This window comes from Notolepis coatsorum (genome assembly GCF_963971535.1).
Source record: "Notolepis coatsorum genome assembly, chromosome: 7".
NCBI classification, from domain to species: domain Eukaryota; kingdom Metazoa; phylum Chordata; class Actinopteri; order Aulopiformes; family Paralepididae; genus Notolepis; species Notolepis coatsorum.
This window is the reverse complement of record NC_140171.1, coordinates 103,822,553-103,846,136: the sequence shown is the minus strand read 5'-3', so window position 1 is coordinate 103,846,136 and position 23,584 is coordinate 103,822,553. Positions and strand designations below refer to the sequence as shown.

The window sequence follows — 23,584 nt, the reverse complement described above, 5'->3', positions numbered from 1 at the left end:
TTTTAAAAGTTATTTAAAAACCTGCAAGGTCTGAGCGGCCCGTATTTTGAGGGGGAGGCTGTTCCACAGTCTAGGGGCCGGCGCTGCAGCGGAGAAGGCTCTATCTCCCCTATTGAGCCTAGTTCTAGGCACCACCAATAGCAGCTGGTCAGCTCATCTAAGATTCTAAGGGATCTGTGGGGGGTGTGGCGGTGCAGGAGCTCGGATAAATAGGGAGGAGCCGTGCCATTAAGTGATTTAAAAACATTTAGGGCTAATTTAAAATCTATCCTGAAACGAACAGGCAGCCAGTAGGCCTACATAGTAGCAAAACATTCCACAGTAAAGTAACATAAATAGGTCATGTCGACATTTGAAGTAACAGCCCCCTCTAGTGGAGGCTCTTGTCGATGTTTTTATCCATTACCTTTAGTGTTTGTTTATGGATTGATTACATTGTTGTATTACTTGCCTGAGACCAAGGTGTGACACAGTATGACAGATGTGATAGTATCACAGGGTGCATGTACAACAGTATGACAGATGTGATAGTATCATAGAGTGCATGTACTGTGCTGCATCTGATTTGATTTTGGATACATTTAAAATGAGCCAGATTACGTTTGATTGTCCATTTGACCTTTTTAATTTTAGATTTTTTTTTAAGTTAGGTTACTATCAATTGTAATACCTACATATTTTATCCAATAGATCGATTACGCGCCGTTTCAACTGAACTTGATTATTATTATTTTTTTATTATTTGGTTAACAAGTATACGTTCAGGGCGCTCCAGTAGCACACCATGTACCACGCTGCGTTGCGGATCGGCCGACCCGAGTTCGATTCCCGGACCCGCCATTATTTGCCGAATGTCTTCCCCTGCTCTCTCTCCCGTTTCACCCTCACTGCATCTGTCGGTCATGTCTGACCAGGAAAAGCGATAAACGCTTAAAAATTAAATAAAATAAAAATACGTCCACTAAAAGTGCTTGTTTTTGCCTTCACTTACTCACTCATTCACTCACTTGCTGCTCACTCACTGGCATAAATCTGAAATATCCAAGCAATCAGTTCATGACAGCCATTACAATAGACATCGCCTTCCAACTAGAATCTCTGCAAAATAAAGACTAATCGATGGCTGAATCGAGCAGTAATGTGTTAAAAAGCAGCGAACATAAACAGCATCATATCATTAACACATTCCCTGCCACGCTTCTATCCATCAATGTAGGCTCACTGCCACCACTCTAAGCCTATGGAGATGTTCACGTTTTTTGCAGGGCTATAACTTTTTAAATTGCATTGCTAAATTGACATTACTATGGCCCATTCAACATTGATTATCTATCGTTCAGGATGTAGGAACGTTATACTTTTTCATTCATAGATTCTTCCAAAAATACCTTCTAGAATATAAGTATGTTTTTTATCGTTTTCTGCAGTAATTCATAGAACGTGAGTTATAGGCATAAACGCATATATAGATTATCAACTGCCGTTTATTGCCGATACACGCTATATTAAAAAATTCAACTGTACATGATCGTATACGTTATGATTCATCATGCGCGGATGAAAGGGGGGGGGGTCGTTTATAATTCCGTGATCGTCAGTAAATGCTTTATGTAGTATGGGTGATATATTTATCTGATCGGTTTGCAGTGAAAAGAATAAACAATCAAGCTGAAAGTAACGTTACAGTCCTCTTACCATTCGCCGATGAGACTGGAGGAAAAAGATCCCACTTATTTGACGTTGATCTACTAGATCCATTTCCGGTTTGTATGGCGCAATAAACGCCCAAATCATATCGATTATTGAGTTATGGCAGCGATCCATATGCACGCCAGTGTTTGTCTGTAGTCCCGCAACGATATGTGACTGCCGGACGGATTTCCCAGATGCACCGATGGCTACTTCCGGTTGTAAATCGCCCGATCATCCACCAGGCGGCGGTATTGAGGCGTTGCACTATTGTGCAGGGTCCCACTGTATCACCAGAGGCTGGGTAGCGGAATTATGAATGCCATGGCGAAAAAATGAAATATGATCTCAATATCGCTGTACAGCGTGGTTTGGCAGAATTCGCATGGCCGGCAAACACGCTGTACAACGGGATTCAAGTTCAAGTTTCTTTAATAGTTGTCATACAGAAGTACAGAATACTTTTATACAAAATGCTTCTTACTGTTACGCTCCAGAGACTGTGCAAGACAAGATAAGTATGAAATCAAATAACATAGTATAGCATGTAAATTAGAAGTAAAAAAAATGAGGTCACAGTGTTCAGTATAGACATATGTACAATGTTCGATGCAGAATAGACGTAACTGAGTTACCATATAATATACAATACTATGCAGTGTACTAATATACAATACTATATAGTGCAAGGCAGAAATGGGATGAGGTGCAATTTAGGTACAATTTACAGTAGGTGTACGAGTTGTAGTGCAAATCCTTTATCAATAAATATAAAGTGTGTTTGTGTGATCTAAAGTGTGGAGAGGGTGCTGCAGTGTGTTGTTTGTTTAAGTGAGTGTGTGGGTGTGTGTGCTGTGTGCATTTGATGGTTGTTGCATAGTGTTTATTGTTCGTTTAGCAGCCTGATGGCCTGGGGATAGAAGCTTCTTCTGAGTCTTTCTGTGCTCGCCTTAAGACTCCGGTATCGCTTGCCTGACCGCAGCAGTTCAAAGAGGCAGTTGTTCGGGTGGCTCGAGTCCTTAATAATTCTCTTAGCCTTCCCCCTGCACCGCTTGTTGTAAATGTTCTGGAGGGTGGGAAGCCCCCCTCCAATTGTGCGTTCGGCTGAACGTGTCACTCTTTGTAGTCTGCTACGGTCTTGTGCAGTGCTATTCCCAAACCAGGAGGTGATGTTGCCAGTCAGGATGCTCTCTATTGTACATGAGTAGAAGTTCCTAAGGATCTTCTGACTGACTTGGAACTTCCTTAGGCGCCTGAGGAAGTAGAGGCGTTGTCGTGCCTTCTTCACAACACTGTCAATGTGTGTGGTCCATGTCAAGTCCTCGGATATGTGGGCTCCGAGGTACTTGAAACTGTTCACTCTCTCAACCGGTGCCCCGTCGATGCTGAGGGGGCTGTAGTCCTTGACGCCCAACCTCCTGAAGTCCACAATCATCTCTTTTGTTTTGCTGACATTCAGGGAGAGGCAGTTCTCCTGACACCACTGTGACAGATTCTCTACCTCTTCCAGGTAGGCCCTCTCGTCGTTGGCAGAGATCAGGCCCACCACTACTGTGTCATCAGCAAATTTGATGATTGTGTTGTTGTTCCGCTGTGCCACGCAGTCATGTGTGTACAGGGAGTAGTGGAGGGGGCTCAGAACACAGCCCTGGGGGGCCCCTATGTTGAGCGTGATGGATGAGGAGGTGCAGTTGCCTGCTCTTACCACCTGGGGTCTGCCCGTCAGGAAGTCCAAGACCCACTGGCAGAGGTCATAGTTCAAGCCCAGGTCCCTGAGCTTGGCTATGAGTTTGGAGGGGACTATGGTATTGAATGCTGAGCTGTAGTCGATGAACAGCATTCTCACATAGTTCCCCTGCCTCTTGTCCAGGTGTGATGCTGCTGTGTGCAGCACATGGGCTATGGCGTCCTCCGTGGACCTGTTGGGGCGATATGCAAATTGCAGGGGGTCCAGGTTGATGGGGAGGGAGGAACAGATGTAGCCCTTCACTAGCTTCTCAAAGCACTTCATGGCTATGGAGGTGAGGGCTACAGGGCGGTAGTCGTTGAGGCAAGCGGGCGTAGATTTTTTGGGTACAGGGATGATGGTGGACTTCTTCAGACAGGTGGGGATGACAGCCTGTTCCAAGGACAGGTTGAAGATGTCAGTGAATACCGGGGCCAGTTGGTCGGCACAGACTTTTAGGACGCGGCCGGGGATGCCGTCCGGTCCTGCTGCCTTCCTGATATTCACTTTTTTAAAGATCCGTCTCACCTCATGCTCTGTTACCCTGAACACTGAGTCTCCATCAGCAGACCCAGTGGCGGCTCGCCACTGGTGGCGCTAGGGCGCCGACCCACCTGTTAAATGAGAGAAGAAGAAAAAAAAACGTTTTTGTTTTTTGTTTTATAGCCCTATAAATAATATAAACATGTTTAAAATGAATAATATTTACTCATTTTAAGTATGTTTGTATTTCCAATGCACAATATAACGTTATTATCTAAATTAAAAAAACAGCGTTTTCATGGGCAGGAAGTGACGTTTTTTTTTATTTTTTCGTATTTCTCGCCCGGGCAAGAAGCGATAGCGCTCTGCGTGCGCGTCACAGTTTGATCGCTGTCTCCGTCACAGCCAATCAGTGCATACGGCGTTGTGCGTTGAAATATGACTATTATGTTGGAATCCGAGCGCGATTTGAAGCGGTCTAGCCAGCAGCGTGTGAACTTCCGCGAAGAATTTCCATAGCCGCATTTCGCGGAGACACTCTCTGATTGGCCGACGCGATGCCAGTTTTTTTCCATTGCTGCATTTCTCGGGTTGGTTAGAGAGAGAATGCAACTCAGCCGACTCGTCAACAACAACAGCAACTGTTACTACACTGAGCTTAGGCACTCTTTCAAAGTTGGTTAAGGTTAGAGTTTGTCTTAGAGCATGGCGATAGAACGCCAGGTAGTTTGCAGGCTGTTCGAGGCGGACATGGACAAAGGCACTCAGTACTTGTTGGCTAGTAACAAGCTATATTATGGAGGCAGTGTGGACATGCATGGACAATGGATGGACATCAACACAGGCTGGATGGACAATGCCATGGAGTGGATATACTTTATCAACAAGCCAACAACAAGGTAGATTAGCGATCTTAACTCTAGTTTAATACATGATACGTTGTCTACTGATGCCGCATAATATCAACAGCTGATTCGTTGTAACGTTACAGCTTTCAGCTAACGTTAGCTACTGCTAGCTGTTAGCTCCGTTAGCTTAGCTGGCCACTTAGTGCATGGAACGGAGTAACGTTAACGTTTAAACGTTATGTCGAGGTCATACAATACTACAGTCGACATAAGGTTAACGTTACCCCGTTTCCATGAAGTGTTTAAATAGCAGCAATCTTGTTGAAAATGTAACTACTAAAATGCTCTCTGATGCTGCTGATGCTGTGAGGTTTCTGTCCTTGCCTTCTCACTCGTTCTGTTCCTTTAACCTCCCTCGCTTTGTTTTCATTCGTTTTTTCTGTCAAGTATTTCAATTCCCTCATTCACACGTTTCCCCCCGTTGACGTCATCTGAGACGTCGCTGATTGGTCCTCTCACTTCCCCACGCTTTTCAATCACATTCCCCAGCTGTCACTGCTTTTCAATCAATCGATCCCTCATTATTTATACCCCGTTTTCCCCATCCTAAGTTGTTGGTTCGTCTTGATTTGTCGCTGGATGTTTTTTCCCCGTTGCTTCTGTTTCACTGTGCTAATCTCCAGGAAATTCCTAGAAGCCTTCGCTTGGATACCTGCTCCGTGGCGCGCGCTCGCCTCCACCTTGTTCCTGTTCCTTTACGCAGCTCGTCTGGGTGAGTTTTTCTAGTTTGACTGTCTTGACCTATTTCCGATTTTCGTGTGTAACCTTTACACTGAAGTCTACCACCTTTTTGTCAGACAGTCACTCACCCAGCCTTTATCGTTTTGCCCTATCCTTTATGGAATAATATTTTGGGATCTTCCACCTCCCACTGTGTATTTACACGAAGATATTATTTCACATTTGGACTGTGTTTGGATTTTTGCTCACTGTGTATTTACACGAAGATATTGTTTCACGTTTGGACTGTGTTTGGATTTTTGCTCACTGTGTTTTTACACGAAGATAGTATTTCACATTTGGACGGTGTATGGATTTTTGCTCACTGTGTGATTACATGAAGATATTTCACTTGGGCTGTTTTTGGAATATTGCACATCACTGTGTTGTTTAACACGAAGAATATAACACCCTGTCCTCCAGCTCGTTTCAAGTCTGCTCTGTCACTGACCCGTTCCCTCTCTCCCTCTCTCGGTCTTACACAACATCTGAGAGGTCCGCCGTGAGAGTCTGCAGAGCGGTACAGAGGTCTGCTCCTGTCTTCCCAAGACTACCCTTCCGGGAGAAGCTGCAGAGCAGCAGAACTTTGCCCCTTGTTCATTGTACCTGTTCTTGTTGACCTGCTTTCCCTGTTTCACTTATTCCTATTATCAAATAAACAAGCCCTCGTATTTGGCAACTCTGTATCCAACTCTCTTGTGTCGTTAGCGTTTGGGGTCGGTGTCAAACCATAACATTACGAACCAACCATGACGACCCCAGCCGACACAGAGGGGGTCAGAACCGCACTTGCAATTCAAGTCGAGTTGACCAGGGATCACGGTCTCCAACTTGAGCGGGCTGCGGCTGCGGTGCAGAACCTCAGGGACCAGGTCCTGCCTATGCAGGGTTCAATGGCCGCTATGGCGGGACAACAGTCCGAGATTCTCGCCCAGCTTAACTCGCTGGGCGACGCCGTTAATTCTTTTCATCTCTCACACCCTTCAGGAACATTCCCCGCAGCCCCAGCAGATCTCGCACCTCGGGAACCCCTTCTCTCCGTCCCACGGCTGTTCGACGGTAATCCCGAGGAATGTGCCACATTCATCATGCAGTGTGAGTTGGTTTTCCGTCATCAACCAAGCCGTTTTTCTGCTCAGGGGTCCCGAGTGGCTTATATAACCAACCTACTTTCAGGCCATGCTGCCCAGTGGGTCACTTCCTCCTGGGCAATGGAAGCAGATTTTTTGTTCTCCTACCCAGACTTCGTGGCGGAGCTCCGCAGAGTGTTCCACCATCCAGCCCGAGGTCTGGACCCTGGAGCCCGGTTGGGGACCTTCCGACAAGGGAGCAGCAGGGTGACGGACTATGTCATGGAGTTTCGACTGGCGGCGGTGGAGAGTGGATGGAACGAACCTGCTCTTCGCCTAACCTTCATAAGGGGGCTCAGTGACGCAGTCCGGGACCAGCTCGCTACCAGGGAGGTGCCCGACTCCCTCGAGGAGCTTTTTAGCCTTGTCATCCGTATTGACGGACGCCTCCTGGAGAGAAGGCGCGAGAGGACCCGACTGTCACCTCCTGAAACACCCCGGACTCCTGGACGCCCCGTCCCCAACACTACTGATGGTAACAGGCTTCCCCGTCCGGTGCGCGAGGAGGAACCCATGCAGCTGGGACGCTCTCATCTGAGCCAGGCGGAGCGTCAGGCAAGGCTCAGGTCCGGTCTCTGCCTCTACTGCGGAGGTGCGGGACACCGTATCGCCGACTGCCCTATCCGGCCAAAAGATCGGGCTCACCAAGACCCCGGGAGATCCTGGTGAGCCGTTTTTCCCATTCCCAGCGCCGCGCACCACCTGACCATCTGTTGAGCGTCACCCTGGCCTGGGGGGACCAACGTGCCACGGTGGAGGCCCTCATCGACTCTGGGGCAGACGAGAACTTCCTCGACTTCGAGTTTGCCACCCAAGCCAACATACCTCTTGAGGCCCTGGTGAGGCCCTTGGAGATCTTTTCGTTGGACCAACACCGCCTGGCCGACATCTCTCAACGGACCGGCCCAGTCTTGCTGACCATTGCTGGGAACCACGTAGAGAGGATCCAGTTCCTCATTACCCAATCCCCCCTTGTCCCGGTGGTCCTGGGTAGGCCCTGGCTCGCGCTGCACGAGCCCCACATCGCCTGGGCCTCCGGTACCATCAGGGGCTGGAGCTCCTCCTGTCACGCCCGCTGTCTACAGGCGGCGTCTTGTCCCCCGCCCCGGAGACCGGCTGGTGAGTTGCCCCCGGATCCCTCGTCCGTTCCTCCCGAGTACCACGACCTCATGGAGGTATTCAGTAAGACCAGGGCTCAGTCCCTTCCACCTCACCGCCCCTATGACTGCGCCATCAACCTCCGCCAAGGGGCTCCCCTTCCCGGCAGCCGCCTCTACAGTCTGACTGCCCCGGAGAAGAAGGCGATGGATCTCTACATCTCTGAGTCATTGGAAGCAGGACTCATTCGGCCTTCCTCCTCCCCGGTGGCGGCCGGGTTCTTCTTTGTTGGAAAGAAGGATGGGGACCTGCGACCCTGCATCGACTATCGTCAGCTCAACGAGATCACCATCAAGAACAAATACCCCCTACCTCTCATGAGCTCCACCTTCGAGCCACTGACCCAGGCCTCGTTCTTCACCAAGCTGGATCTCCGAAGTGCCTATCATCTTGTCCGTATCCGTGAGGGCGATGAATGGAAGACCGCCTTCAAGACCCCCAGGGGCCACTATGAGTACCTTGTGATGCCGTTCGGTCTCACCAACGCCCCGGCGGTATTCCAGGCACTCATGAACGATGTCCTCCGTGACATGCTGGAGGTGTTCGTGGTGGTGTACCTGGACGACATTCTTATCTTTTCCAGGACCCTCGAGGAACACATCCTGCATGTCCGCCGGGTGCTGGAGCGCCTCCTCCACAATCGGCTCTTCGTCAAGGCGGAGAAGTGCCGTTTCCACTCCAACTCCGTCGACTACCTGGGCTTCATCGTGGAGAAGGGCTTGACCCGAGCGGATCCTCGCAAGATCCAGGCTGTGGAGGATTGGCCGGAACCCACCACTCGGAAGGAGCTACAGAGTTTCCTCGGGTTCGCAAACTTCTACCGAAGGTTCATCCGGAACTACAGCCAAGTGGCGGAGCCTCTTACCAAGCTGACCTCCCCCGCTCTGCCGTTCGACTGGTCCCCAGCGGCATGCGCTGCGTTCCGCTCCCTCAAGAGAAGGTTCACTTCCGCTCCTATCCTGCTCCACCCTGACCCCAAGAGACAGTTCATCGTGGAGGTGGACGCCTCGGATTCTGGCCTGGGCGCTGTCCTATCCCAGCGTTCTCCTTCCGACCAGAAGGTACATCCTTGCGCCTTCTACTCGCGTCGCTTCCTCCCCGCCGAGAGGAACTACGACACCGGCAATCGGGAGCTACTGGCGGTCGTGGCGGCTCTGGAGGAGTGGCGTCATTGGCTAGAGGGTGCCGAGGAGCCTTTTACCATCTGGACGGACCACAAGAACCTAACGTTCATCCGCGCTTCCAGGCGCCTCAACGGTCGGCAGGCGAGATGGGCCAGTTTCCTCAGTCGGTTCGACTTCTCGCTGACCTTCCGCCCCGGTTCCCGCAACACGAAGGCCGACTCCCTGTCCCGGATGCACTCCAAGGGGGCTCCACCCTCTGAGGACCCATCTCCCATCATCCCGGAGGCCCGAGTGGTTGGAGCCATCACCTTGGGCATCGAGGGTGTGGTGAGGCGTGCCCTACGCTTCCAACGTGCTCCAAGCAACGTCCCTAGGAGCCGTCTCTTCGTCCCTGACTCTGTCCGGTCCCAGGTACTGCTGTGGGGCCATACCAGCCGGTTCGCCTGCCACCCAGGCGTCCATCGCACGTTCTCCTTCCTGGCTCGTCGTTTCTGGTGGCCCACCATGCGAAACGACGTCAAGGAGTTCGTATTGGCCTGCGCGGTCTGTGCCCGCAGCAAGGCCTCTCACCAGGCACCCTCCGGGCTCTTGCAGCCACTTCCCGTTCCAAGCCGTCCGTGGTCACATGTGGCGCTCGACTTCGTCACTGGACTACCCTCCTCCCAGGGGAACACCTGCCTTCTGACCGTGGTGGATCGATTCAGCAAGGGGGTCCACCTCGTGGCCCTCTCCAAGCTTCCCTCAGCAGCCGAGACGGCGGACCTCCTGACGCACCACGTGTTCCGCCTTCACGGTTTCCCCCAGGACATCGTCTCTGACCGGGGGCCCCAGTTCACCTCCCAGGTTTGGCGGGCTTTCTGCAAGGGATTGGGGGCAACGGTCAGTCTCTCCTCCGGCTACCATCCCCAGACAAACGGGCAGACGGAGAGAATGAACCAGAGCGTGGAGTCTGCTCTTCGGTGTGTGGCAGCCGAGAGGCCGGCATCCTGGAGTCGTTTCCTTCCCTGGGTTGAATACTCGATCAACTCAATGGTCAGTTCCGCCACCGGCCTCTCCCCCTTTGAGGCCTCCCTAGGCTACCAGCCCCCTCTTTTTCCCGCACTGGAGACGGAAGTGGCAGTTCCCTCCGTGCAGGTCCACCTCGACCGCTGCCGTCGCGTTTGGGAGATCACCAGGACCGCGCTGCTCCGGACATCTGAGCGCGCCTGTCGTGGTGCCGACCGGCGCCGGGTTCCCGCGCCGACTTACCGCCCTGGGCAGAGGGTGTGGCTCTCCGCGAAGGACCTCCCGCTACGGTCCTCGGCCAAGAAGCTCAACCCTCGCTTCGTCGGTCCTTTCGAGGTCCTGAAGGTACTCAGTCCGGCGGCCCTGCGCCTGAAGCTTCCTGCATCCATGCACATCCACCCCGTGTTCCATGTCTCCCGGGTTAAGCCCGTCTCCCTCAGTCCCCTTATGCCTCCGGCTCCTGATCCACCGCCTCCTGTGCTAGTGGATGGTCACCCCCAGTGGCAGGTCCGCCGGTTGATGGGCGTTCGTCGGCGGGGCCGGGGATTCCAATACCTGGTGGACTGGGAGGGTTACGGCCCTGAGGAGCGTAGCTGGGTCTCCCGGCAGCTCATCGTGGATCCCGGCTTGATCACCGACTTCCATCGGGCCCATCCTGACGAGCCGGGTCGGCCTGGTCGCCGGGCGGCTCCCGTTGAGGGGGGGGTACTGTGAGGTTTCTGTCCTTGCCTTCTCACTCGTTCTGTTCCTTTAACCTCCCTCGCTTTGTTTTCATTCGTTTTTTCTGTCAAGTATTTCAATTCCCTCATTCACACGTTTCCCCCCGTTGACGTCATCTGAGACGTCGCTGATTGGTCCTCTCACTTCCCCACGCTTTTCAATCACATTCCCCAGCTGTCACTGCTTTTCAATCAATCGATCCCTCATTATTTATACCCCGTTTTCCCCATCCTAAGTTGTTGGTTCGTCTTGATTTGTCGCTGGATGTTTTTTCCCCGTTGCTTCTGTTTCACTGTGCTAATCTCCAGGAAATTCCTAGAAGCCTTCGCTTGGATACCTGCTCCGTGGCGCGCGCTCGCCTCCACCTTGTTCCTGTTCCTTTACGCAGCTCGTCTGGGTGAGTTTTTCTAGTTTGACTGTCTTGACCTATTTCCGATTTTCGTGTGTAACCTTTACACTGAAGTCTACCACCTTTTTGTCAGACAGTCACTCACCCAGCCTTTATCGTTTTGCCCTATCCTTTATGGAATAATATTTTGGGATCTTCCACCTCCCACTGTGTATTTACACGAAGATATTATTTCACATTTGGACTGTGTTTGGATTTTTGCTCACTGTGTATTTACACGAAGATATTGTTTCACGTTTGGACTGTGTTTGGATTTTAGCTCACTGTGTTTTTACACGAAGATAGTATTTCACATTTGGACGGTGTATGGATTTTTGCTCACTGTGTGATTACATGAAGATATTTCACTTGGGCTGTTTTTGGAATATTGCACATCACTGTGTTGTTTAACACGAAGAATATAACACCCTGTCCTCCAGCTCGTTTCAAGTCTGCTCTGTCACTGACCCGTTCCCTCTCTCCCTCTCTCGGTCTTACACAACATCTGAGAGGTCCGCCGTGAGAGTCTGCAGAGCGGTACAGAGGTCTGCTCCTGTCTTCCCAAGACTACCCTTCCGGGAGAAGCTGCAGAGCAGCAGAACTTTGCCCCTTGTTCATTGTACCTGTTCTTGTTGACCTGCTTTCCCTGTTTCACTTATTCCTATTATCAAATAAACAAGCCCTCGTATTTGGCAACTCTGTATCCAACTCTCTTGTGTCGTTAGCGTTTGGGGTCGGTGTCAAACCATAACAGATGCATAATGAATGAATGGTGAGTTGTTTAAAATGACAACATACATGTGTTAATTATTTGATTTGATTGATCCGAGAGACAGAGAGATCGTCTATGTTTGAATGAATGAATGAATGAGAACTTTATTAACAGATTGCAGAATGGGTACAATACAGTACGGCTCAATACACACAATTGTTAAGGGGATGCAGACCAGAGAAAGACGTTTGTCTTGTTTACATCAGGGTCCCAGATTTTCGATTCATATCGATAGTTTAATAGCTAGCCTTGGCTCGTTTAACAATATGCAAAATATGTGTACAGCCCTGTACTCATACTGAAGTTATTCTTGGTATATAATAGGTCTGATTGTGTAACGAATCGATTCCACGTCGCGCTGTGTGTGAGAGAGAGAAGGAGAGAGGGAGAGATCTGCCTGTGTTTGTAGACGGGCGAGTTTTGTTTCTAACTTTTCTATTTATATATTGTGTTTCAAGTTGTGAATTAGAGTCTAGACTATACTTTATTTGACTGGTTGTGTGTTGTTGTAGTAACAGCTGAGCGACTCGTTCATAAGAGCCGATTCATTGCCGTGAGCGTGAGTCGAATCGCTCACGTCTTGCCATGAGTGTTGCGTGGTACTGTACTGTACTGTACAAAATATTTGGTATAGCGCCCCTAGTGGCGAATACCCACCGGCCGCCACTGAGCAGACCCCCCCCCCCCCCATTGCCGTGGTTTGTAGGCTGGTGTTGTTATTCACAGCCTCAACCTCGCATAGAAGGAATTGAGATCATTTGCTAAGGAGATGTCACTGTTCAGTTTGAGGGAGGTGCCTTTGTAATCTGTCATTGTTCTGAGGCCCTGCCACATGCCTCTAGAGTCAGCCTGTTCAAACTGAAGTTCAACTTTATCCCTGTAACGCCGTTTTGCCTCTATTACTGCTCTCCTGACGTTGTATCTTGCCGTCTTGTGTTCTTCCATGTTGCCTGTCACCAGCCCGGTGTTGTAGGCTGATGTGCGCACTTTCAGAGCCTCACGGACGGATTTATCTACCCAGGGCTTTTGATTTGGGTAGATTCTAATTGTGGTAGAGGGGATTGTTTCTTCTACCAGAGTACAGACAAAGTCAAGCACCGTTTCAGTGTATTCGTTAATATTGGCTGTGTTATCACGGAATACACTCCAGTCTGTGCATTCAAGTGCAGCTTGGAGTGTCTCCTCTGACGTCACGGTCCAACGCTTAACCTCTCGCGAGACCACCGGCGTTCGCTTGAGACTTTGTTTATACTTTGGCAAATGAAAAATGGCGGCGTGATCGGACTTACCGAATGGGCTAAGAGCCTGTGACTTGTACCCATTCTTAAATTGCGAGTATACATGGTCTAATATGTTCTCGCCTCTGGTGGGACAGGTCACATGCTGATAGAAATTCGGCAACACCTTTTTAAGACGCGCGCTGTTGAAATCTCCGAGAACCAAAATGGCAGCGTCAACGCTAGCTATCTGTTGTTTATTTACCTCGTCGTGCAGTTTTGAAAGTGCGGCCCCAGTGTTCGCGTGTGGTGGGATGTACACTCCGATGAGGATGATGGACGTTAACTCTCTCGGAAGAAAGAAGGGTCGACATTTGATTGTAATAAACTCCAGGTCTGGGGAGCAGTGGTTAGACAATTCCTTTGCGTTGCCTATATCGCACCACTCCTTGTTTATCATGAAGGCAATGCCGCCTCCTTTCGTCTTTAGTGACTCTGCCGTCCGGTCCTTGCGGAGGACAAAGAAGTGGTCTGCCGGTTCTATTGCATGATTCGGGACATCTGGAGATAGCCAAGTTTCTGTGAAACAGAGGACATTACAGTCCCGAATGTCCCTCTGGAATTGGATCCGTGCTCTGATGTCGTCCAGTTTATTTCCTATCGATTGCACATTGGCCAACAATATGCTGGGCAATGTGGTTCTGTGTCGTTTGGACCTCAGTCTGTTCCGGACCCCGGCTCTCTTTCCTCGTCGTCGCGGCTTCTCCTGGCCTTGGTCACGGCCACAACAAAGGATCTCGGCGGGCCACTGCTGCTGTTCAGCAATCCGATCCAGAGAGCAATCCAATCGGTACGTTTTCCTTAATCCAATGTCAATGATTGACTGACGGTCATACACATATAATGCACCAACAGTTGGTGCAAATAAAACTCTTAATACTATAAAAATTAACAAAATAAAGCACAGTCTCGACGGAGCGATCAGAAAGGCATCCGTTCGGTGCAGCGCCATTGTTCATTGTTGTTGGCGGTGGATGTGTTAATTTATAAACATTTACATAAACACATTCATTTTATTCAACTGTAACGTAGAATCCAGGCACTATCTTTCTTCAAGTGAACATGAGCTGTAAGCTCAGGGCCACACTAGAAAATACGGAAGGAAACAAGAAGCTGCATTCATGTGACAGGTTATTATACAGGTTATTATATAATATAATTTTAGAATTAAGTATGCTTGTGTTTTGACCAATGTAGACCTATAAGGTCCTGACTGAATCTTGGTCGTTAAAGAAACCCAGGACGCCTATCGTAAAGAGTAGGGGTTTCCCCCAACATTCCTGGCCAAATTCCCAATCAGGTCTCTGACATCAAGGTCCTTTCTTAATTGGCTGATATAAATCCCTGTCTCCTGAGCCGTTCAACCATTGTGTAGTGTGATGTGTGCCTGGTGCCAGTGTATGGTAGCCATTGAGCGTGTGTAGCCCAAGGTTGGATGCTACCAGTGGTGGTGAAGGAGGCAATTTCCAGCCTACATTGTGGGGAGCGCTTTGAGTGTCTGGAAAAGCGCTATATAAATTATTAACAAATTATTTAATTGTGGGCTGGAGTGCAGCCACCTGGGCCTTCTCATGATCCCCCTTTACCCCTATCTGCTCCGCTTGTATATTGATCTACCTCTTGATGTTATCGTACTATACTTTACTATTTGTTAGGGATGCCCCGATCACGTTTTTTGCCACCGATACCGATCACCGATCGTCGTGAGCCATATCGGCCGATACCGATCCGATACCGATCGTTTTTGATTAAAAAAGAAATTAAAATTTATTTTATATAATTTTTTTTTTTTATAAAATATATATATTATATAATTAGACTTGTACTTGTATTATCTGCGAGACATCGCCACCACGCAACAAGCTCCACTGTCTGTGTGTACTCTAGTAGCCTCCAGCTACGGCCAGGATTCTCCGGAGCTGCAGCTAGACCCTATACTCGAGTAGCCTGCAGCTACGGCCAGGATTCTCCGGAGGTGCAGCTGGACCCTATTGATCAAATTCAACAACATGCCCTCAGCTCGAATACGCATCGAATAAGTGTTATAAAACATTGATATCAGGAGCTATCTGTGGCTACTGCTGGCCGGCTATATAACGTTGATACAGTGCCTCTGTGAACTATTTAGTTCAGTGGGACATTTCGTTTTGAACAGTGAGCTGGCGTCAGCTAACATGAGCTAGCTGAGGTATCAAACACGTCTCTAGACTAGACTTGCTGGAGCGTTTGTTGATGTCAGGAGCTATCGGTAGCTGGCCGGCTAGATACCGTTCGGTTAGACAATGCCTCATCATGTATTGGACTGGAAGTGAATGGTTGACTGGGTCATTTTGTAACGGTAGCTAACGTTAGCTAAGGGAGACGCCGTCCTCCCGTCACACTAGACTAGACTACTAGACCCGTGTTTACATGCGCGCGGGAGGGGCTGGAGGGAGGAGCAGACGCCGCACAGCTCCCGGTGTCTGAGACAGAACTCAGCGAGACGAGCGAGTGAGATCGGTTTTGACGCTCGGCGAAAATAAAGCATTATCACCGATCACCGATCGCATATTTATACTGATTATCGGCCGATAACGATCGGTGGCCGATCGATCGGGGCATCCCTACTATTTGTATGTTGATCTACCTCTTGATGTTATCGTACTATACTTTACTATTTGTATGTTGATCTACCTCTTGATGTTATCGTACTCTACTTTACTATTTGTATGTTGATCATCTACCTCTAGATGGAAAACTATGGAATAACTTTGACAAAGAAGTAAAAATGTGTAGTTCGCTACATACTTTTAAGAAATTACTCAAATATAAGGTGATACATAAATATAAAACCTCATTATTATCCTAATTATATTTGATCTATAACATAACTGTATTCAAATAGTGACAAAAGGAAAAAGAAAAAAGAAAAAACAAATAAATGTGTATATGTTTTATACATAAAACGATGAAACGTTTGTAACCTTTGCTAAATGATGTACTGAATTATTATAATTTCTTTTTTGTATTTATTTTGTGTGTAAATAATGTAATGTAAAAAGGTTAGGCAATTATAAGACTCGGCTTCAGCCTACACCTTTTCGGTAATTAAAATTTTTCTCGTTTAAAAAATATATATTTCTACTGCTATGCTTTGTAAAAGAAGACCGAAATAAAATCATTCATTCATTCAGATTGTTATTGTTCTGTACTTTACTATTTGTATGTTGATCTACCTCTAGATTGTTATTGTTCTGTACTTTACTATTTGTATGTTGATCTACCTCTAGATGTTTGGGGAATTTACAAAGAGGTTTGTCCAAACCGTGTCTCCTGGAGGAAGCCTCATATCTAACCCAAGCCTTCATGAGTCTAAAAACATCAACTGCCTTCAACTGGTCATCAAGAAAAAAGGGTCCATATTTCGGGGTTCAAAACACCGGTTCCTTACAATCACCCTTGATAACCTACTGACCAACCAACAACTCACTCCAGGTACACACACACACACACACACACACACACACACACACACACACACACACACACACACACACACACACACACAGCAGTCTTCCATTGCTCCATTGCATTGCTTATTTCACTGTCTCTCTTTCTCTCTCTCACACAAAATGTTTTAGAATTGGAAGAAAAAGATTACCTTGTTACTGACTTCACGGATGTGGTGGACAACGGACAGCAAGCTAAGGCAGGAGTGGACCATCCGGCCGGTGAGCTTCATGCCAGTGCAGAAAGCACTCAAAAAGACGAGGCAATGTTTGCCAAGCTGAAGATCCAGACGGCCAACATGGACAAGCTGATAAACTCCGACACAACCATGTAGGCTACTATACTACCTCCCCCGTATGCCGTATCCATAACCGGCATGGCACTCACTCACTCACTCACTCACTCACTCACTCACTCTTTTTATTTTTTTATTAAGGTTCAGTACGGGTTTTCGGTACAGTGGGGGAAAGTTTGGCTTTCCATGTTCCACTCAGGGGTGATGTAGTGTGCACTAACTAATTGTACTTGTAGGGCTGTCAACTAATATTCTATATTGAAATTAATAATCGACTTGTAAATAATTTTTTACATGTAAATAATAATAATTATATTAGATTGTGAAAAAAACAGCCCCCGATGGGCGGTCGTTAGTGGTTAACATACCGTTGTATTCGTTCGGTACACTACACAGCCGTTCTGTATGGTACGGTACACACTGAAACGGTTCGGTTGAATGAATGACTTTATTTGACAATATATAAAATAACATGTGACAGAAGCACAGTCTGGAAATACTGCCAAGGATCAGAGCATGTGAGCGGAGCGGCGCGGCCGAGAAATCCGCTCTTTGCTCTAGACGGCTTGTTCCGCTCCGCTAATCGCTCATGTTGATCCCGCCGCCATGCCGCTCAGCGCTCCGCTCTGCTCACCTTCATTTACGAATCAAGCGCTCCCCGCTCCATAGCTCGCTCAGCAGATTTTTTTGGGAGCATGATGTAAATTAGCTTGATTTGACCAAACTACAACAGTCTACACCCCCTGGGCCCCTTAACAATTGTTTGTATTGAGCCATATTGTAATTGTACCCATTCTGCAATGTTAAATAACGTTTATCCATTCAACTAGCTCTACTAAGCGATGGTAGCTAGCCTAGCCACAATGCTATGGGCGATGCCATTCACGTTAGCATGTAAGCTAACAACAACAACAATGGCGGATTATACTTTGGTCTAGCAGGATGTGAGTGACGGTTCACCCTTCTCATTGGTTGAAAATGGCCTTCATGTTTGTACATCGCCACCTGTTGCTTTGGCATTGTACTACATGTATATTACATCAGTTTCTGAGCGGCCCGGAGCGGATTGGAGCGGAGGAGAACTCTCGCTCCGGAAGTCGCGCGAACCCATTTTAAAACCCACTACGTCGCTCACGTCAAAACCGCCCGCGCCGCGAGACCGCTCACATGCTCTGCCAAGGATAGACACAAAAAAGCTCAGAGCTTATTTCCATTGTGGTCCTTGTAGGGGAACGAAGTGTTCAGACATACATCATACAGTCATCGTAAAGACACATGACATCACAACACATCACATAGACATAACAAACACGTAAAAACATGTAATGGTGCCTTTAGCTGAATATCTAGGTTAATTATAGTCCCTTTTGAGCCATGTCTTTAGTCTGGACTTGAATCTAACAGCACTGTTCACTATTTTCAGGTCACTGGGCAGACTGTTCCAAAAGACAGCTGCAGAATATAAAAATGACTCCTTCCCCAGACAACTCCTGAATCTGACCGGCACGAAGTCAGTTGAGCTACGCCTTGTTCAATAAGGATGGGTGTCCCTGACACGGTTGAAGTAGTCATTGAAGTACACTGGCACTACCCCGTGCATGATTCAGTGAACTAGGCACATCCCTGTTTGGTTCGTCTTCCACCTTTAGCCATCTCATGCTCTCAAAATGTGAGTCAAGGTGGGTTCGGGCAGGTAGCCTTAGTATTACCCTGACTAGCTTGTTTTGTGATGTCTGTAGTATTATTTTCTGACTTTTGGGGGCGCTGTTGAACCAGGAGCCACAGACATAGTCATAGTGACACTGTATACGTGCTCCAGCAAGTATTTTCATCGCGAACTGATATATAAACTGGGAGATTCTGGCTAGGTATCTAATCCTGTTGTTGATCTTGAAAGTACTTGTTGAGCCATGCTTTCCCTTGATAAGCTGTTTCCAGGATTTGTGTCTCCATTAGCTATGTTCAGCCTGGCTGGGGCGAGCCATGGTCTAGCATGGTATGGTTGGGTTTGTATCTCCATTGCGTTTCTTGTAAACTCCGGTTGCTAGGCAACCTTTCATAATTCACACCAACTGATGCACTAGCTCAGGGGTGGCCAACCCGCAGCTTGCGAGCCGCATGCGGCTCTTTGCCCGTCAATGTGCGGCTCTTCCATCCATCATTTTATTTTATTTTATTTATTTTATTTTTTATGTTACTCATTCCATAAGGACGTAGAATAAACATTTACAATTTTTTTTTAAATGGTCCATGTGCATGTTCTTGGTATCTGAATCTAGGGACATATATGGATCAGTGTCAGAAATAGTGTGTCTGTTACTAGGCTTGAGTAAATTGTAATGAACCAAAGGAGAATATCAATTCTATTTAAATTTTTTTTTTATCTTTGACTGTGAATAACACCATGCTCAAATTTACCAGACCTGAAAAATCTAAGCAAATGAATACAGGGAAGATGATTAAACAGAAGGTTTTGTAGATACAGTACTGAATTCTGCCATCTTTTTTATAATGTAAATTTCTCCACCATTTTTCATCATATTGCAACACCGTTTTTTGCAAGACGTTCACAGAAAGGTAGGGAAACTGTTTTATGGCAATAACGTTCAGGTTTGTGGGAGATAATCCCAAAAAATAAGAGAAATAAAAAAGTAAATCCAGAAGTCAGATGATTGACAGGGGCTGGTGTGAGCTGGGTAGGGTAGTTTTTCGAAATTTGAAAGCCCTGAGTCTCTTCCTTCAAAAGACTACTCACTTTTGGATGTGCCACTTCCTCCTGTCAATATGCACCGGATTCCGACTCAATGCCCTGAGATTTCTATAATCTTATATTTCACTAATAACAGTTAAAATAATTGGTAAACAAACGTAATGCTGAAAATATACACTTTTACTGTATATCTCGGGCTTAAGAGGTTAACCCTGTGAGGCCCAAATTAAAAAGACATTAGCAACTTCAGAGGCCAGAGGGTGGGACATATAAACACATTTACTATCAAATAGCATTGTGAGGCTGAACAACAGGACCAATTGACTATACATGTGCTTAAAGGGGAACTATCTTATAAATGGCCTTTTTCAGTGTTTACCATTGTTTCTTAGCTATGTGGACTTATATTAATAGGATCTATGTCACTAATTCTCATATTGGCGCATTCTTCCAATTCTCCTCTCACAATATTCACCCTTACTGAACTGAGTCATCTGAAAATGTGCATATCTGTGATGTCAGAGATTTCTCAGCTGCATAATAATGTGGCAGTTGATGTGGCAGTTGGCACCAGGCCACACAGTGGTTGGAGCCCAGCCTCAAAACGGCTTAAGATCTTGAGGTAGAAAAATGCGGTTTTTTAGTACTTGATTAGAAATACAAAACAATGCATTTTTTTTTTTTTTAAACCTAGGTGTTCCATAGACTCACAGAAATTGTGTAAAAGTGCCCAAATAGTGAAAGAAATAGTAAAATAGTTCCCCTTTAAAACATTTTAAATAAACATTCTTTTTTTAAATGGCTAAAAGTGATTTTGTAATTTTGCAACCGTGGGTCTCACAGGGTACTTTTAACCCTGTGAGGCCCAAATAAAAAAGACATTAGCAACTTCAGAGGCCAGAGGGTGAGACCTATAAACACATGAAGGGTGCCGTGACTGAAAAAAAAGTTGAGAAACGCTGGTATATGGTGTGGCTCTTTGTGGTACCACAGTAATTTTTGTGGCTCTTAGTCTCTGACTGGTTGGCCACCCCTGCACTAGCTAAACCATGATGATATAACAGAACAGTCCCAGCCAACTTTGGCCAGGTCTGACCAGCCAGGTTTGACAATGGAAACGCTCAATGTCTGACAGGCCACAGCACGGCTAAACCCTGGCTAATGGAGACAAGGCATAACTATAAAGCAAGGAATCTGCGTGTCTGTGGCCTGCTCTGTGGCGTACATATCTCGAGAACCGTTCATCCGCTCGACTTCATCGATGAAATGAAAATTAAATTACAGCACTATGTTATCAATGACATTTATTAATATTATCAACAAAAGCAACGGAATTGTTTCTGTATACACATTTATAAATCGAGGCATATTTAGCCAAAATATGTTGCCAGAACATGAAAAGAAAATGCGTTCACGTGTGCTTTGGCGGAGATCCGCTTCTACTCTGAAAATCCGGCCTCACAGAGGTATGTTCTCAGCGCAGCATTACACAACACTGGGTACTCGTTCCGAATCCGGACTGATATCCACAACTTTGCGAAGGCCTGTCCAGTGAATTTGACTTTCAGTAGCTCGTCACACGAAAGATCATTGAGCGCCTCCTGCTCAGACAGTGGGAGGCCTGCTGTGTCATGCGTAATGAACGGATCTTTGATCCAGTTGTCCAAATTGTCCGCGCTCTCTTTCCGAAATTGTTCAATGAGCCCTTCTACTCTAGTGGCTACAGATGACGGGCTTCAAATTATTCTGTTCCTACAAGAAGCCACCAAGCAGAGTAAATAAACCCAAATCTCCGCTGATTATCCCGGAGTGTCACTAACAGAGTTTCTTAATCCAGCTCATTATCAGCCCATTTCTCTGCCAATGGGTTGTTTTTGTCTGCAAGGAAAATCCGTGCTTATTCTCTGAGTTAAAAAAGGCGATTTAATACTCGAGATAGGCACCTCAGTGTGGTATAGCAGCTGGTTATGCGCAGGGAGCCCATTTCATTGCGGCCAACCGACACCGCTTCTGACAATAAACCTATCCATTGCGAGTCCAGGTTACACACAAAATACCAGACCCCCCTACCGCGATTATAAATGTGCAGGATGTAGTGAGATGTGTATTGGAATACTGTGTGTCGGCCTCCGGCGAGACATGGCAAATACACACAGCTGCCAGGTGGAAAACTCGATCTGAGTTATAATTTTTTTGTCAATGAGCGACCCCACTGTCACCTACCCGCAACGACCCGTACTTTGGTCTAGATAGATTTTCTGTCGTTTAGAATTTTGACAGACCCCTTGGGTTCTTCCATTACGCGTGGACCTATTGACTCAGGCAAGTGGCAGCTCGTGGGACCTATCGACGCACAAGTGGAAGCTGGTAGCTTTGTACCTGAACGGGAACGTCTACTCGGTGCAGGGCTTTCCTTAGCAGTTGTGGAGACCATTAAAAGTGCCAGAGCCCCTCGACTCTTTAACCGGAGTGATCTTCTTTAATGGCAGCTTGTCCCGGAAATGAGGTGTCCGCTTCCCAAGTCATATAGCTAGTATCTCCTCTGTGCTCCTGAGCGGCACAGTGATGTAGTGGTTAACACTGTCGCCTCACAGCTAGAATGTCTTGGGTTCGATTCCCGCTTGGGGGACCAGGTTTCCGCATTGCCAGGTACCCAGGTGGGGTATCTCCCGGGCCTTTCTGAGTGGAGTTTGCATGTTCTCCCCCCGTGCTCACAAAGGGTTCCCCCTCCCGATAAGATAAACCCAATGGAAAAACATGCACAACAGATCGCTAACGCTGTAGCGTCCCTGACGAAGACGGACATGGATTGGTCCCCTGGCCCCACGCCGCAGCCCTTATCTGCTCCCGGCTGCCCTTTGGGGGTAAGGACGACGGGATGGGAGGTGCAGAGAACATTTCATCAGCGACTCAGTGCGTGTGTGTGTGTGTGTGTGTGTGTGTGTGTGTGTGTGTGTGTGTGTGTGTGTGTGTGTGTGTGTGTGTGTGTGTGTGTGTGTGTGTGTGTGTGTGTGTGTGTGTGTGTGTGTGTGTGTGTGTGTGTGTGTTCCTGTGGGTTGCCCATCGCATGTGTGTGTGTTAAATCTGCATGATAAATAAAGACTTCTTCTTCTAGCAAGGTGAAGAAGCGGCTGGTTCCTCGGCTGAAGGAAGGAGAGGTCTTGGCCTTCGTTACAGAGAAGATCTACAGTACTGCCAAATCCGTGAAATTGGTGTCGATAAGGAAGAAAGGGGCCAGTCTGGCCTGTCTGGTCTTAAAAAACCTTATACCTGTGAGTATGTCTGTATGCCTTCATGTGTGTGTGTGTGTGTCAGTGTGTGTTGTACCGCTTACTAGGCCTGTCCCCGACTCGACTTTGATTGGCCAAAATTTGCAGATAATTTTTTTTTTGTGGATCATTCCATTTGGGCGGTGGGGGGGGCTTAATGTCTGAAGGAGTCGACTGAAGGCTTCTTGTCCTCTGCGAAAGCATGCAATTGGTCCACTGATGGATACATCTTGATATTTGTCTAGTCAGTGTGCTCATTAGACGGGGGAAATCCTCTTTCGGTGCCTCTGTGCCCATTGTCTTAGGCAGTTAGCCTCGCTGGTATGGGCGCCATCAGCGTTAGCCACGCTTCTAGGCCTCTTTGCTTTTGGAAAGAAAGAAAGGTTGGCAGTCGACTACAACTAATTTAGATCGATTAGTCGCCTATTCGACTAGTCGTCCCTCACGTGGTTGATCATTCTGTCTCTGCTCCGCTTTAGCTCGGACTATCGGCTGCATTTCAAGAAAACAAACACAAGTCCTACACACTCGCTGCTGGAGTGGTCATCGCCTATAGCCTCAGAAAGATAGACATTGAAGACGGAGGTAAGTGTGTGTGGCCAGAGCTGGTACCAAGGAATCCAATGTGTACACTGTACTTTTCGAAATGGAGTATATAGTATTTTCCTTGTGATACATTGTGATACTACCATATACTGTACAGTGTCTTCAGAAAGTATTT

The 23,584-nt window shown here is 47.5% G+C and overlaps 1 protein-coding gene across 1 annotated transcript in view; it reads left to right on the top strand.

Annotated features, from left to right (window-relative positions):
- LOC311231343 (gasdermin-E-like) overlaps positions 1-23,584 on the top strand; it is a 50,276-nt gene that overhangs the window by 5,155 nt on the left and 21,537 nt on the right. The window contains exons 2-5 of the mRNA XM_084317899.1: positions 16,370-16,574; positions 16,721-16,919; positions 22,710-22,866; positions 23,343-23,448. Coding sequence (XP_084174025.1) covers positions 16,370-16,574; positions 16,721-16,919; positions 22,710-22,866; positions 23,343-23,448 — 667 coding nt within the window. The remainder of the gene's footprint in view (positions 1-16,369; positions 16,575-16,720; positions 16,920-22,709; positions 22,867-23,342; positions 23,449-23,584) is intronic.